Consider the following 15,813-nt stretch of genomic DNA (forward strand, 5'->3'; position numbering starts at 1 on the left):
CTGTAACCACTCATAAAAGCAAGGTCAATATACTTAATCTCTAAATATGACTTCCTGCAAATCACAATGACATATTCATCTACAAAATCATACACAAACATGTGAATCATTTCTATCTCTGAACCGAAGCACCAGCACCTTGGGCTTAAATAGGCATTCTTCAATAAGACATCATTAATGAAAATATTTAATTACTTACTACTGTCAATATGCTTGGTAACTTCAGCCGCTACTACAAGGTACAAATCTTACTGGTAATCCTTCCATTAGAGGCACTTTGAAGTTTGTGTGTTTGCTCAACAGGTTGGCTTCTGCCGCCTGGCATCAGACTCAAAACATTAAGTCTCCCATATGGCTTTTTTTTGTTTGTTTTTTAATGCTTTAATTTCTCTACCACATTCAGTTCAGAAAAGCCCACATGACACATTGAACCAATGTCAACATTATACTAATGGAACACCTTCTCTTGCCCCTGCTAGCAGTCACCTCCAAGGAGGTGCAGTATAATAAAAAATAACTTCTAGAACTGTTGTTTGATCAGGCCAGTGCTGTGGAGACTAAGTTCAGAGAAAAATCAGGATTTAGTGTACCAACAAAATATGAGGCAAATCATCTGCCAAAGTTCACTTGGATTATGATCCTTGTGTCTACTCCTGAGAAACTTCAAAGTGTCATGCAAGGTCTGTCTGATTCCTCAAGAAGCTGACTTCAGCTACTCAAGAGAACATTATGACAGTGACATTTTAACACAACAAAACTGCCCGTGTGGGCAGGCCTGTGAAAGCACTGAACTAGTCCCCGGCCACAACAGAGAAGAAATTACTCAACAACTCACTGATCCTTTTGGCCAGCCTTCTCTTCAATAGTTTAAACTCTACAAAATACACTGACACCAAAAAGCTATTCAACACCATGTCACTCCTAATGCCAACTACTACTCCTATTTCATCCCTTCATAAAAATACCCAGTGTCTTTAACAGGCAAAGATTAAAAGCTAATATTGAGCTCCACAGCCTATTAGCAGCTTGCACCAGTATTCTTGCTCACACAAAATCCATGACATTAAGGACACTTTATTACACTCTAACAAATGAGCACACAATTTAGAAATTTTCAGAATTGCACTGCTCTGATGTTTCCCTCAAAATACTTTCCTCATTCAACAAGATAACAGGGAGCCTACAGGTCTACCCCTTCAGACTCACAAAAATGACAGAACTGAGGAATTTAACTAACTCGGTAACACTTATTTATGAAGTTTTGCAATAGCAGTGAAGACTGGTGTCTAATAAAGCAGTGAGAACAAACCTTGCTTTCCATTGTATTTTTTCATTGCATTTCTTCAAAATTTTGAAGAGTCAAAGGAGAACATTAGGTAAGTTAGGGACTTTAGCAGGGACTTGTCCCAGACACTGCTCTGTTGCAGAGGCAGAACTATATTTACACATCACAAGTAGCTATACTCTCTCTGTCTCTTCAAAATATGGTGACAACTTTTTTCCCCAGGACAGACTGAAAGAAGAAAAAAATTAGGACACAGCTAACTTCAAAAGTGTTTGCAGACAAAACTGAAAAGCTGATGTTGAAGCAGATTTTGCTCAGAATGCCTTGAACAACTACTTGTCCTCACTTGACCCGCCTTCCTCTTCCACCTTAAAATATCTGTGATGCTTGAAAATATTAGGAACAATATGGAACACAAGAGACACACAAACATTCCCCCAGTCTAATTAACTTATCCTTCTTAATAGTGCTGCACAGAAACTACTTTCCTAGACTTATGCCTAGATTTTGCCCAATTCAGTCACACAAAATTTCTATCAAGATGTGCCTAAAAAACTTCCCAGCCTCTGCAAGTTTAAGCCACCTGGGAGCACAAGATGAAAGACCCTTTGGTAAAGCAGCCCTGAAATGTTCCAAGCAGAGAACAGTAGCTTAATTGGCAAGTCAAACATCCAAACCAGAGCCCAAGTGTATTCATCCATACTTTACAAACATCAACAGAGATTAAGTAGTAAGTGAAGTGGCACTGTGCAAGAACATACAACATACAAGATATTTCACTTTATTCCTGTTTATGTCTTTAATTAATCCTACAAGACTGATTACATTCCACAGATGATATTTTTTTTTTTTTATTTCCCAGAACCACCCCCTGAGTAAACACCAACTTACCAGGATTCTTTTACGATCCTTTTCTGATAAAAATTTCACCGGTGGGTATTTCTGCGTGAAACTACAGAACATTTCAAAACAAAATAAAAAAACTATGTCAGTTTTGGACTTGCTGCTTCTTTCATGTATCCGTCTTTGAAATATGAAAAACTGCTCTGAAAACCTCTCATTCTTTAAGTTCTGCTATGGGTATGTTTAGCTCTTTTTTTTAAAAGAAGGATCTGGACCAACATGAGGAAATGCCTATGGTTTGTAAAAGCATTGTGATAACTATCAAAATCAATCTGCAAAAGTGCTTTTAGAATTTCTGCTTAACTGATATTCTAAAATAGAAGACAGGACTTCTATCTTTTGAGAGTAGAACTGGTGCCAAGCATGACATCACACAAGAATAAAGCAGTAAAACATAAACTTTTTAAAGTTCAACTGCCACTTAAAAAAGCAAGCCACCTTTTTAAAAGTTCTGGAAAAGAAAGCAAGACTTACCACATTGACTTCAAACATTTCAATGTGAAGTTTAAAAGATAAAGTTTTAATTCTCCTTAAAGTTTCACAGCAATCAAATATACAATCAGAAAGTTGAAGAAACCCTTTCAGATGCTTCATCCGTTTTTACCAGAGATTCAGTATGAAAGTTAATCCGAATTTTCTTCTCAGAAATAGCTACACTGCCATTGCTTTGATGGTCTTCAAGGTATTTTAGCTTTAGTAATTTTTTTTTGCACCTTCTTCTTTACAGAAACTTAATCAGAACTAAGCATCCTAAAATAAAGTTACATAACATACAAATCTTTGCTATGCAATTTATTAATAAAAACTTTCCAATTTTAGTTTCATTTATACAGTCTGTTGCCATGAGACTAGCATTAAGAAATTCTTGTCTTTCCTGCTTCCCCAAAGCATGATGATAGCTTGCTTTCAGGTTTTATCAGCTTATGAGGTAAAAAACTCTACTGTCACTAGAGAGTAAGCTTTGCAAGCAGAATCAACCTTTGGACATCTGACAGTGAGTAGTTATTTCCTGCCACTTTACGTAGATACAACACTCAAAAATTAATTGCAACAACCCACACACAATTGAAGCAGCAGAGGTAAATTGAAAAACCCAACACCAATAGGAGGCCCTATTTTGATACACGCAATAACAGCCCATTACCCCAAATTTTGTGAAAGTATAATTCATAAATTGGCTCATAACAAGGTTAAAAAAAGTTTTTTTATTCTTTTCTCCTCATTGCTAGACATAGGAAGCCAGACTCATCAATATACTGCAAACCCTACTCAAAAAAACAAAAAGTGCATTTAGATAGCTCCTGGGAGAAGTTTTGATAGTTCCACCCAAAAAACTCAATGCTCATTTGGAAAAATATATTCTTTTAAAGAGAGCTACTCAGGATACACTCCCACAAATAGATTGCTAAATTGTAACAGCTGAAGCTGCAGATACAGTAGGCTATCAATAAAGATTAAATAAGTCAATTGAACAGAGGCAGGACACAAAAAAATTAATGTGAACATAAAATCTTTATAACTTGACCATTATAATTGATATGGCAGTATCAGATGCACCAACTACAGGCAACAGTCTGAAATTTGCTTCTGTTGCCAATACATCACCTGGCTTGATCCATGAAGTTCACACTTACATTAAGAGATGAGCAATCAGATCAGTATTCTCACTGAAATAAATTATATGTGGCAGGTCACTGAATCTATCAAATCAATTGTAAAAGAAACCCAGAACTGACAAGTCTTAATTTCTTTTCTTATTTTCCTTTTATAGCACAGGAGGGGTGGGAGAAGGAGGACAACTGCTCACTGGCAAGACAAAACTCAAAACACCAGAACACTGTGGGTGTTGAGCCTACCTCTGACCAAAAGCAATGGGATTCTGCTCCTCTCTCCCGAGGAACAGCTCGCACCACCAGTATGCCCTACATAACCATCCAGGCTCACCAGTACTGCTTGAACAAGTCCAGACTTGGCCCTTCATAATGCAGCAGTCTCAGCTAGCTGTTTGCTTGGGACATCAACAGTGACACCTGTGAAACACTATCACTGCCAAAAGCAGCAGTGCTCTTGTCAGAACTGACAATTCCCACCCCTGTTCCAGGTCTTACTCTGTGATGAAAAGCACCTGCCCATGAGGACACTCAGATGGGAGAACTGATCTGATGGAAAAGCAACCTGGCAGGGGAGCGAGGGAGTTATTTGCAAAGACAGACAGAAATACCTGGCTCCTCCATCCAGCTTACTACCAGCACCCAAGTGGTTCTGCTGGCATAAAAGTGAGAAAATGATGTTGCAGGGTAAATGCAAGCAGCCAGGAATAAATGGATCGGGCTTGGAACTTTTTATTTCTTTTTTTAAACAACTGTGTCAATTTAAGGGGCTTGTGGAACTACAGCATGCACTTAGTATCTGCTGCTCATCAAAAACCTTGTCTGCTTTTATTCAATCACATCATCCAAGATGATGCATCATTAATCCAAGATACCACATTCCGTTACAAATCCCAAGAGAAGTGAGTCAGCCAGGCTCATCCAAAGCACATGCACAGACTAAGGGATGGAATCAAATCACTGTACATTAGCTGAACCACGGGAACTGATCACAAGTGTGGGAAATGTGAGGTAAAACCTTTTCAGTCCCTTGAACTTCAAACCAATATGCTTGAGCACACACCTGGGTTGGACTTACTAAACCATGTTAATTCATTCACCAGCTGGACTCAAACCAGCAAATTTCTCCACAGGGTTTGAACTTTACAGAATGCAGCATTCCCACTTTAGTGAGATTAATCAACCTGAATACTCTAAGCATTAATGTCTGACAGCATCTGAGGCCCAGTCCCCACTCAAAGATTCAAAGGTACTGAGAGTATATGCAAAACATTTATCTCAAGCCTAGAAGTACAGAGCTGACTATTATAGAACAGAAGCTATGTTTTGTACTGCTTCCCACATTTGGCAAAAAAAACCTTACCTTTTTTCTAGATCTTTGATTTTCTCCCTTAGAGGTGCAACCACCTAGAATAAAGGAATGACATTTTATCTTTGAAGAACAGAACAAGGCTCACATCACAAAACAGGAGTACAGGAAGTTTCTTTACACCAAAAATAATGGAAAACAATCTTCTATGAAGACCTTTTCTGAAGACACTCCAAGAAACTTGCATCTTAAAGTGTTCTTTATGTGAGAAATCATTGTATCTTTTTCACCAAAAAGCAGGCCACCTAGTACAGGGTGAAATCCCTTGGAGATTACCACTAAAAACAAAAGACCTCAAGGCTATGAGTAGCATAGATTGCTGGTAAGAACATCCAGTGCTACAATTCCTGTTTGGCAAAGTGAAGTCACAAGTGACTTGTTTGAGGCTGTAAAAGGGAATCTGTATTAAGCAACAGCACAATAGGACAGTCAGTAAAACCTCAACTATTCAAATGGACAGCAGACAGACATTTAACAGTACACAGACACAGCAACAGAGGCATTAGCTGCAGTACAAAGGCTGCAATTTTCTCTGAATATTGTATATGTTTTTAAAGACACATCGTATTCACAAATCAAAAATATTTTTATACCATGATTCAAGAGTATATGTAGGCTTTTAAAAATATTAAAAATTGTTAGAAAATATAGTTCACCTATGAAGACTTTTGCATTTTAACTGCTTTGAAAGACAGAATCATTTAAATTGGCATCAGTTTTAGATTATCATAGAACACAAATTTCTATCAGTCCTGCCAACTTTCAACAAGTCTCTGAACTCTTTAAATTTACTAAACACTGACACAAAATTTGCCACCTAGGGCCATACACGAGTTGGAAGCTATCAGAGGGTTATCTTTTCAAATGGTACTATATATCAACGCATCACTAATCACAATTAATTTGTTTTGTACAAATACTGCTGGGTTAGAGCTAGACAATTCAGGAACTTCATGAACTGGAATAAACCACATATTCGTGTTAAGAGGAAATATGGTATTGTCATTCATATTCACTAAATACCTAGCTCTGTGGAGCAGCAGAGCTCTTGAAACAGCCATACTTATCCTAACGGTTCAAGTTACTGTAGAGCTAAAGCTTTAAAACACAAGTTCCATAAATGTTCAACTTCTCAGACCTTAGAGTAACTCTGACCCACTGTATTTCAAGTATCTGACCATTCTTAAAGAACTGGATTTTCACAGAAGCACAGACTTGTTTGAATTGAAGGGACCTCAAAGCCCATCTAGTTCTAACCCCCTGTCATGGGTAGGGACACCTGCCACTAGTCCAGGCTGCCCAAAGGCCCATCCAAGCTGGCCTTGAACACAGTTGGGGAGGAGGCAGCCACAATGCTCACAACAATGAGCATTTCAGAATGCTCACTGCAATGTTCACCAGAATTTTAAAAAAAGAGGGGAGGGAGAGGGGAGAAATGTAAAAGACCAACTAAGAACACAAACTTTCCCTTGATTTTAGGCTATTACAGTAGGCTTCTCACTGTGTCCAGAAGACCAATTGCTATATAAACCTGCTGAAATACAAGAGACTAAGCAGACTGGACTACGTTTGTACCATCACACACACACACTCCCTCATAAGGGGTAGGGGACATTGAACTCAAAGACTTTTCTATATATTATTTGGTTTTACTGTTATTTTTAATATTTCACAAAAGGAGTTGTTGGGTTCAAACAGAAATTCAAAGGTATTGGCACAGAAGTACAGAACCACCAGCGTGTCCAATACCCACATCTGTTCCAGAAACTGCCAGGACTTGTGCTTAAAGCACTGGAACTGCTCACCAGCCCCAGCCACGAACACCACTACCTTGGTTCGTTGGTTAAGAACAAAGCAAAGCATTTTTGGTAGGTTTTGAATTTCTAATGAAACCTATATACAGCAAGCATTCTGTAAGGATGACAGGGGGAAGGATTTATGTATATCCTTAATTCAGTAACAAAAAAAAACAGTTCTCAGGAAGAATCTAACAGTCTGCAGGAAATGAGACAGCAGAACTGTTACTTTAAAAAAAAGGTTTAGAGGGAGGGAATAAAAAGGTGAGTCACAGATCCGTTAGAAACTGAAGAAGAGTTCAAAAACTTATGCACAGACAAATCCCAATACTTTGTATTTTATGGAGAGTAATGAGCTAGAATTAAATATGTACAATATGAAATGAGAGAAATGGAGTCTTCAAAGCAAAGCAGACTACAACTATTCGCAAACTAACCTCCTCTATTTTACTTTCCACCTTCTGGTCCCCATTTTCTTGAAGAGACCTGTTGGCAAGAACAGAAAAAACATAATCCATACCTGTGCAATAGTTGCTATGCATGTACCTGCATCATGTTTTTCCTGTTGATATTTTCAAAGCATGACAAGTCAGTATTATTTCAAATGCATGCTCAGAGCAAATAAAAGTGGATGGCCCAATTCCCATTAAAATCAGCTAGTCATGTCACCAAGTTTGGCAGAAACTGAACCAAGCCCCCAGGAAAGAGTAGTAACAGTAAAGATGACATTAATGTTACAGAGAAAACTAACTTCACTGTAGAAAAATGTCTAATCACTGCACTAAGGTAGAGGTCAGTAGAAATGTTGAATGTATCTTTACTATGCAAATACCTAAGATGCCTTTTTGAGGGTCTCTGTTTACTTATTTGCTAAAAAATAGTTTTCCTTTAAAGCTGCAACTGTAATTTCATTCAAAAAGAGAGAAGGGCAATCACAGCTAGATTTGACTATGTACATTAAAAAAAACCAGGAAAAAACCCTATACCACAACTTGTCTGAAGTGACCACCTGATGGGCAATACTGACATAGCACACAAATGCTACCTGACTGAAATGAAGCCAAGATTATACACTGAAGGATGAGGGATGTCAAGGTAATTTCTGAAAACAAAGTACCATCGAAGAAGTTGGTACCTTGCACAAATCTGTGTGGTCTTATTTAGCATCTAATTGTGTGAAGTATCTCAGTTGTGTTCTTTCTTTGTGTAAACTTCTATAAGCGTAGAATATGTATTTTTAAATTTTATCTCTTGCACCTAATCTATGCAATTTTCCTGAAGTTTGCATAATCATTTTTTTCAATTAAAACTTCTGAAAGGGGAATTATTTATCTTACAGAAGCAAGGTTTTGCATGCTAGGGGTTTCATGGTTATCCAACATAAAATGGAGTTCTTTCAAATAAAACAGAGCTCCTTTACTTGGGACCTCAAGTCATTACACCTTGGGAAACAGAAGATCCTTTATTAAGCAGATATACATACGCCACACTGTTGGAAGTTAGAGCAATGATCCCCTTCATATCCCTCTGTAAAACTCTTACTTTAAAAGTCAGTTCAGTCTATTACTGAGGCAAAAACCTTACTGACCAGATTAATTTTGTTGTATCGGTAAAGAAGACTAAGACACACGGACCCTGAACCATCTTTTCAAAACAAATTGAAATTTACTGTATTAGTGGCAAATAAAAACTCTCCAGTTAACATAGACTGAATATTGGGCAATATTAAGTAATTCGTGAAAAATTTTCAAATGTTTTGCAAATAACAGAAATCTACAAAAATATGTGAACAATCTGTGGAATGTATAACCTTTCCTCTCTGCTAAATGAGGAAGGAAAATTTGGAAAATCTCTCAGAATATAAAAATGTTCCCTCAAAAATAGTTTCTACCATTGTTTATTCACAAATCCCAGAACTGAAGGACTAGCATTCTGCAGTTTAGTTTTTAATGAGCTCTTTCTTCTAACAAAGACAATCCTATTGGCTGAGGACCACTATCCAGCCTTCAGAAAAACAGTTCTCCCCCTCGATGGCTCTATAATGGACACCTGAAATAAAAAGTCAGATGCAGCTGATGGTAGAAATTGTAAGGACAGTTTATCAGGGGATGAACACACTGGATCCCACGTCTATTTGGCTTTCTCAAACCCCTGTCTGCAGTTCCTGTCCTTCCTTTAGAAACGCTCAGCTGCTTATGTAACAGCTGCCAAGCTGCCATAGTTTGCTGGGCAGGATAACAGGGCAATCTAAATCGTATCTCCATCTGGAAGCTTCAGCAGCTGCTTGCCTAACAGCTGAACAATTTGTAGGAGGGGTGGGAAACTTCAAGAGAAAAGTGGGCAGCTTCAGATAGGAACAGATCCCAGGGTAAGCGGTCCTGGGTGAATCAGAGCCTACAGAAAATCCATTAATTTTTTTACTTTGCCTCAGGCATTCTTTACTCTGTGCTGCTAAGTATGGCAACAGAGTACCAAAACCCTTCCCTAGCAAAACAACATGGTGAAACAATTTGTCCTCTATGCACAAAAACTCTGTTGCAGGCAACAGTCTGTCCTAATACTCTCTTCACCTTCTTTTTCAGTTATGTCCTCCCCTCCTGAGGACATACACTAGGTCTTTCTGAGGGCAAAAATCCTGGGGAAAGTCTGCAGGATTCTTTTGCTTTTCAGCAGATAGACCACTGGATTCTCTCCCAATTAATTGTGGAAGAGAAAAATCCCTCAAAAACACACTTCTAATTCTAGGTACAGAAACATAATTATAGCAAGCAGTGTAGGATCTGCAGCTCCTCAGAGTTTAAGCCTGTATCATCACTGAGGTACGGTCAGATCGGTACTGAGGAAAAGCAGAATCCAAGCCTGTGCGCCCAGCTATGCCAACTAACTTGTCTGAAAGCATCTCCAAAAACACAAGACAAATTCATGAAGAGAGGCAGATGCTGAAGTGAGAGTAAGATCCTGTGTGAGATCTGCAGCAGACATACATGGCTTTTTGAGAGAGAACACCTTGTATTTAAAAAAACTGCATCAGCTGCTTAGCAACCATCCAAACAACAGCGTGAGCTGCTGTTCTGTTTTCTCCCTACTTGACACAGTGATGCATGTTACTGGGAAAGGTATGTTCATTTTATTTCAGATAAGGATATTAAATACAAAAAACTCTATATACATTACCTCATACTGACAAAGTTTCCCCATACAGCTGGAAAATAAGAAAAGAGAACATTAGTGTCACGTAACAGTACATGTGGTAATTTTTTTCCTATTATTATCATAAGGAATTTAAAACAATATTAAGTATGTTAATCACAAATTCTCTAAAGTTACATACATTATATATGCCACACCTCAAGTGACAAGAACACAATTTAACGGTATGGGAGGAATTCTGATGAAATCACAGGAGACTATAATGAAAAGTAGGAAAATACAAGAATTCAATAAAACCCCCAAACAAGGCTAGACTCTTCCAGTGCACATCTGCCATTATCTGACCAGCAAATCATCAAATGTACTTATTTGATCATTACCCCCACACTGCATTAGATAAACAAAACGTACAAGTATTCTCTGAACTATATAATTTGACAGGTTACACAGATTAAACAAACCAGAGCTAGGGAGTTATTAGTGATACTGGAAAAACTTAAAAAAATAATAAAAATGGCAAGAGCAAGAAATGAGTCTTGTAGCCCTGGACCGCAGTAACTGGAAACCACAGTGTGACAAGAGTAAAAAGACTGGCCAGTGCAGGCAACAGCTGAACCAGTCCAAAGAGGTGTCACAACAACCCCGCCTTAAAGGTAACAAGTGCCTGTACACATGTGAATTCTCTCTCTAAATATGTATATATTGCAGTGCAGACACAAGAGGTAATTAAGCAATGTAACCAAATGCCTCACTAAGCAAACAAAGAACATTTATTACATTCTTTATGTGGAAAAAAGTTTTAAGGAAGACAAACCACAGTATAAAACAGCACAGCAAACATGAATCTTTTTGTAAACACAGAGAGAGCTTAAACATCTAACTTATTTTCAGCTAGAAAAAACCTCTGAAGCCATGCATGGTTTAAGAGATTACACAAAGACTGCCAGAACGCTGTTCAACTGGGACACAGAATGCAGTTTAAAGTAAAAAAATGAGAAGCCATAAACCAGACTACACCCCAGAGCTGACAACTTCAAATCATGAAGACAAATAAGGTTAATACAGAATAGTTACGTAAGGGACTCCGCAACACGAGCGATAAGCAACACAGGAGATGTACCTGGAATACTGCCGTAAAATCGTTCTCCAATTCCTCTTTAAGGGAGGAAGCTCAACCTAAGGATCCAAATTACACAGGATCTTAGGGAGGAGGAGTATCCTATGTTCAATATTAACACATGTGTAGAAAACTTCTGAAGCATCCTCAGCTTTTGTAAGAAGTATTTTTTTGTAATGAAGTATTTTGCCCAGATTCAGGCTTTGGACATATATTTTCATGATTATTACCTATTTATTGACCTCAAACAGATGAGCTGTTACAGAAACAACAAAATAAAAAAATACTGATACAGCCACAGGCATCTTCCAGGCAAAAGGAAACATATCCTGGAAAGGAGTGGGGAGGACAGAAGTAAAGATGCAGCAATGCAGTCACTCTTCCACCCTTGAGGGGATGGGGACACTACTGAACTGTTTTTAAGTACTGAATGATCTAGAGTAATTCAAGGAATAACTTGAATCCATGACAGATAGTCAAACAAACTGTAGGAGGGCACTGTGATTTCTGTGGTGTTATCTGTGTCAATTTCTGGGGAAGATATTTAAGGAAGCTTTAAATTAGAAAAGATTACCAATAAAATCCAACTGAATTTAAAAAATACTGTAAATACTATATTAAAGTAAATTTTTCTGAAGGGAAAAAAGGATTGAGTTGGGTACTAAGTTAAATCCAAGTTATTTCACCTCTGGCTAGGATTTTAAAATTATTTACGGTAACATCAATGGAAAAAATCCTTTCTTTTTCTCCCTAGTGAATGATGACCATCTGGCAACTACAGGTACAGAATTGTCAAGCTGTACATTACTCAGCTATACTCACAAACAGTTATTTTTCTGGGCTACAGAAACCCATACATATAACCCAATGCATTGTTTGCCCAGTGGCAGAAAACATCTGGGCTTAGTTGGCAAAACAGGAATTGAGAAAAAAAAAATGACTTGTCAGCTGCACCACAAATACCACCCTGCCAGTTTTGTTGTGAAGACAGTGCAGCTACACTGCACACAAGAAGCCAGCTTCTTAAAGAAGATACATAAACTGTGCATTCTTACTGTCCACAGCAGGGAATGTGAGCGCAGAAAGGCATCCATGTACTTCCAAAAACACTATGCTTGACATTCCAGGTCTGAAGGAGTAAATAACTTTCCATTAAACTTCTAGGCAGATTATTTTTGTAGTATTGAGAAGAAATTAAAATCAACAACCAACCAACCCTGCAAAATAAACCATGTAGGAAATACCACATGGAGGGATGTGAAGAACTGTGAAGTCTGTCTCTCTCATGTAGACAGGTGCTGCAGAAACACATTTGAACGTAACACCCTTGCAAAGGATTCTGAATGCACAATTACAAGGAGGATCTCTTCAGCTACTGTGTGTCCATACACAGCTTACATCAGGCTTGATGGGATCAGAGGTAAGGTTTTTCACTACAGTTGAATTAAGGTTTTGGTTTTTTTCTGAATACACAATTGTTTCTATAAACAGGCTTACAGAGCTTCAGAACCAGCAGTATGACTATGGTTTGCAGAGGAATTCCTTGGCTTGTCACTTCTTTACCCTAAAGGTTATGCCAAAGCCAGTCTGACATTCAGGCAAAAATGATGGAGATGCATTAAGGCAAGCGGGACCAAATCCATGAGCAGGATGATGCAGAATTACAAGCTTAGATCTAAGATGAAAACCTTCACAGACACCATAAAGCCCTTTAACAGGCCCACCAAGTTCAACCACCAAAGGCTGCAGACATGCAAACTAACAAGGTCATGAATCAGGCACTACACATAAACCCACTTTTCAAAAACATCAGACTCCTACTGCGCCAAATTTGAGCACATGCCAGCATAACTGAGTACCTCCCTGTAAAAGCCAGTCAAAAAAAAAAAAGGATATAAAAATATTCCAATTCTAAAGCCAAATCTTTTAAGCCAAGAGGTATACACCCAGGATAACAGTCCAATGCCAATTTTCAAATCTCAAGAGATTTAATGTACTCAATCTCCTGCCCCAGCCACACACAGTATGTGCTCTGCAAAGAGCTCCCTATTCATCCAACTAGAGAGCACTCATGGGCAGAGCGTCCTCCCGCCGTCTGCTGAAACTCTATGCAAGGGTTAAATTCATGACTAATTGGACTGGACACAGAGAAGCATGACTTGTAACCAAGCAATCAGGACACTCACCTACAAGAGAGAAGAAAGAGAGGTTCTGCTTATTCTCTCAAAGACTGTTTGTAAAACTCATCTAATGACTGATTAAAGTAATTATGACTTGCCATTAGGGAAGAGATCAGAACATCAGGATTGCTCAGAGACACACGAAAGCCTGGTTTAATGACCTGCAGGACAAAGGTGTAGTCCTGTTTTCATTCTATCTGTTCTGGGATGTTTTTTCCCCCTCTGCATCCCTTCTATAAAATTATGAGAACAATCAATTGTGTTGTGGCATCTTTGCAAGGATTAATTGCAAGTACCACGAAGATTAAATATACATCAGAGGCATTAATCACTCCCACAGACATTACACTTTACAGTGACAGTTTCCAGAGAAGAAGAATGACATGCCTTGGATGAAGCAATAAAGAGCTGTACTTTTAGGGGGGGGGAAAAAAAAAGGAGATTTATTTCTTAAAGTATTAATCATAGTATTGTTATTAAAGAGGTATTTACATTTTGCCAACTAAACATTAATCACTTGTGGCTTTCAGAAAACCCCAATCCTCTTTTTTATTTGGTTTACTGTTTGATTTTTTCCCCCCTCCAGCCTCAGAGATAAGACTGTGACTATTTGGAAAGCACAGCCTCATAGTCAAGTAGCTTTCAATGACTTCTCAAAACTACCTTAAACAAAACCTAAGCAGTCACAGAAAATTAAATAATGTTTTCTGCTCTTTTTCTACTGAACATATATATCACTGGAAATTTGAGTGTTTGGGTTTGGGTTTTTTTTTCCTAGAAAAGACCCTTTCTGAAACTATACCCAATGCAGAACAGCATGATGACCAGGCTGCTTTCAGCAAAGGAGCATTCCAAGAGCTATCCTTCAAATGCAAGCCAACCCTGCCTGCATGAAGCAAAAAAACCCCAAGCCCCACAAAAAACAAACCAACCATAAAACCCAAAAAAACACCCAAACACAAAATCTGTTCAGTTACACTTGAAAATGAACAACAGAAATCCCAAGCAATTTGCTGTTGAGCATCCACTATTAAATGGACACTTTCCTATCTATCCTGGTTGGATTTTTAGCTCTGACCAGCTGCACTGCATAGCAAGTAAGATTTATTCTTCTTGATCCTCATAATAGAGGAACAAGATGTGTGTTTTCACCTGAACACCCTCTGAGTCTGTCATCTGTAATAATACTCACTGTGTATAAGTTTCTATAAAACATATTACTACTCTGAGAACCTTGGATGCCTTATTTTTCTGTTTCCCCAGCCAATTGTGAATGAGATAATTAACACTGCCAAAATCCGAAGATGGAAAAAACAACCCAGAATCTGAAAGAAAGCCTGTGCCTGTACCCCAGGATGATTCCTCTTCTCTGAGTCTCTTACAATCACATTAAAAATCTATGTCACAGACTATCACAAAGCACTGATGGTTACAAACACTCATAATCTGACAGTATTAGTTTCAGCATCACAAACATTTTAAAACAGAGGTTTTGAAAAGTGAGACCCTGTTGCCCACAGACCCAACCATAACAAAACTGGATGCAATCTCTTTTAAAACCATTTTCTTTCCCAATGGCTCTGTTATTTGTATTTCCAAGACAATAAGTTAAAGAAACTTCTGTGAAAGTAGATTTAACTGAACACCGAGTAATTTTTCCCTGTATTGCCCTCCTTACAACATCTGCTCAAGTATAAGATTACATTGGTTTCAAACTGATCTCACTATCAACAGGCACAGTGTGCAGGACCAATTAAAATACAGGTGCAACCTCAATTTCTAGATCAAAATCATAAACTCTGGATATCCAGAGTGAATTGCTTCAGCCAAACTTCCTGTTTCAGAGAGCAAAAGTGGGTTGTTGGGGGGTTTTTCCTTATATCTGACTCCATAGTCACCCAGCATCTTTAGCCTCCTGGTACAAATAAGCTTTTTGCCTCCAGAGGAAAACTTGACAATAAGGAAAATCAGGCAAAGGGAGCTCACGTAATGCTTATTATTATTTTATTTTTATTATTAGGGATGCATTAAAGTCTTATGTAGATCTCAATTAGATATGTAATATTGTAACAAAACCCATTATTTCCCACACATCATCTTTGTCACTAAATTGGGGAGATAAGTGTTTGATGGATTGACTACTCAATGAATAAGGAATTGGCTGGGTTGTCACATCCAAAGAGTTGTGGGCAATGACTCAATGTCTGAAGGTGAAGATGCTCTCCAGGGAAATCAGTGGTGTCCCTCAGGAGTTTTCACCGTGATTGGTTGTGCTTGGTATCTTTATTAATGACATGGACAGTGGGATTGAATCAACCTCCAGCAAATTTGCAGATGATACCAAGATGAGTAGTGCCACTGAAGGGCAGGGTGCCATCTAAAGTGACCCCAACAGGCTTCAGG

The 15,813-nt window shown here is 38.3% G+C and overlaps 1 protein-coding gene across 2 annotated transcripts in view; it reads right to left on the bottom strand.

The window, feature by feature from the left end:
• Nucleotides 1–15,813, bottom strand: part of UXS1 (UDP-glucuronate decarboxylase 1) — a gene marked incomplete at its 5' end in the record, with an annotated part of 60,073 nt that overhangs the window by 36,043 nt on the left and 8,217 nt on the right. For both annotated transcript variants that reach the window (XM_084262456.1, XM_084262455.1), the window contains 4 exons: nucleotides 2,177–2,237; nucleotides 5,162–5,205; nucleotides 7,401–7,449; nucleotides 10,138–10,165. In XM_084262456.1, coding sequence (XP_084118582.1) covers nucleotides 2,177–2,237; nucleotides 5,162–5,205; nucleotides 7,401–7,449; nucleotides 10,138–10,165 — 182 coding nt within the window. The remainder of the gene's footprint in view (nucleotides 1–2,176; nucleotides 2,238–5,161; nucleotides 5,206–7,400; nucleotides 7,450–10,137; nucleotides 10,166–15,813) is intronic.

This window comes from Gallinula chloropus (assembly GCF_964237585.1).
Source record: "Gallinula chloropus genome assembly, chromosome: 1".
Lineage (NCBI taxonomy): Eukaryota > Metazoa > Chordata > Aves > Gruiformes > Rallidae > Gallinula > Gallinula chloropus.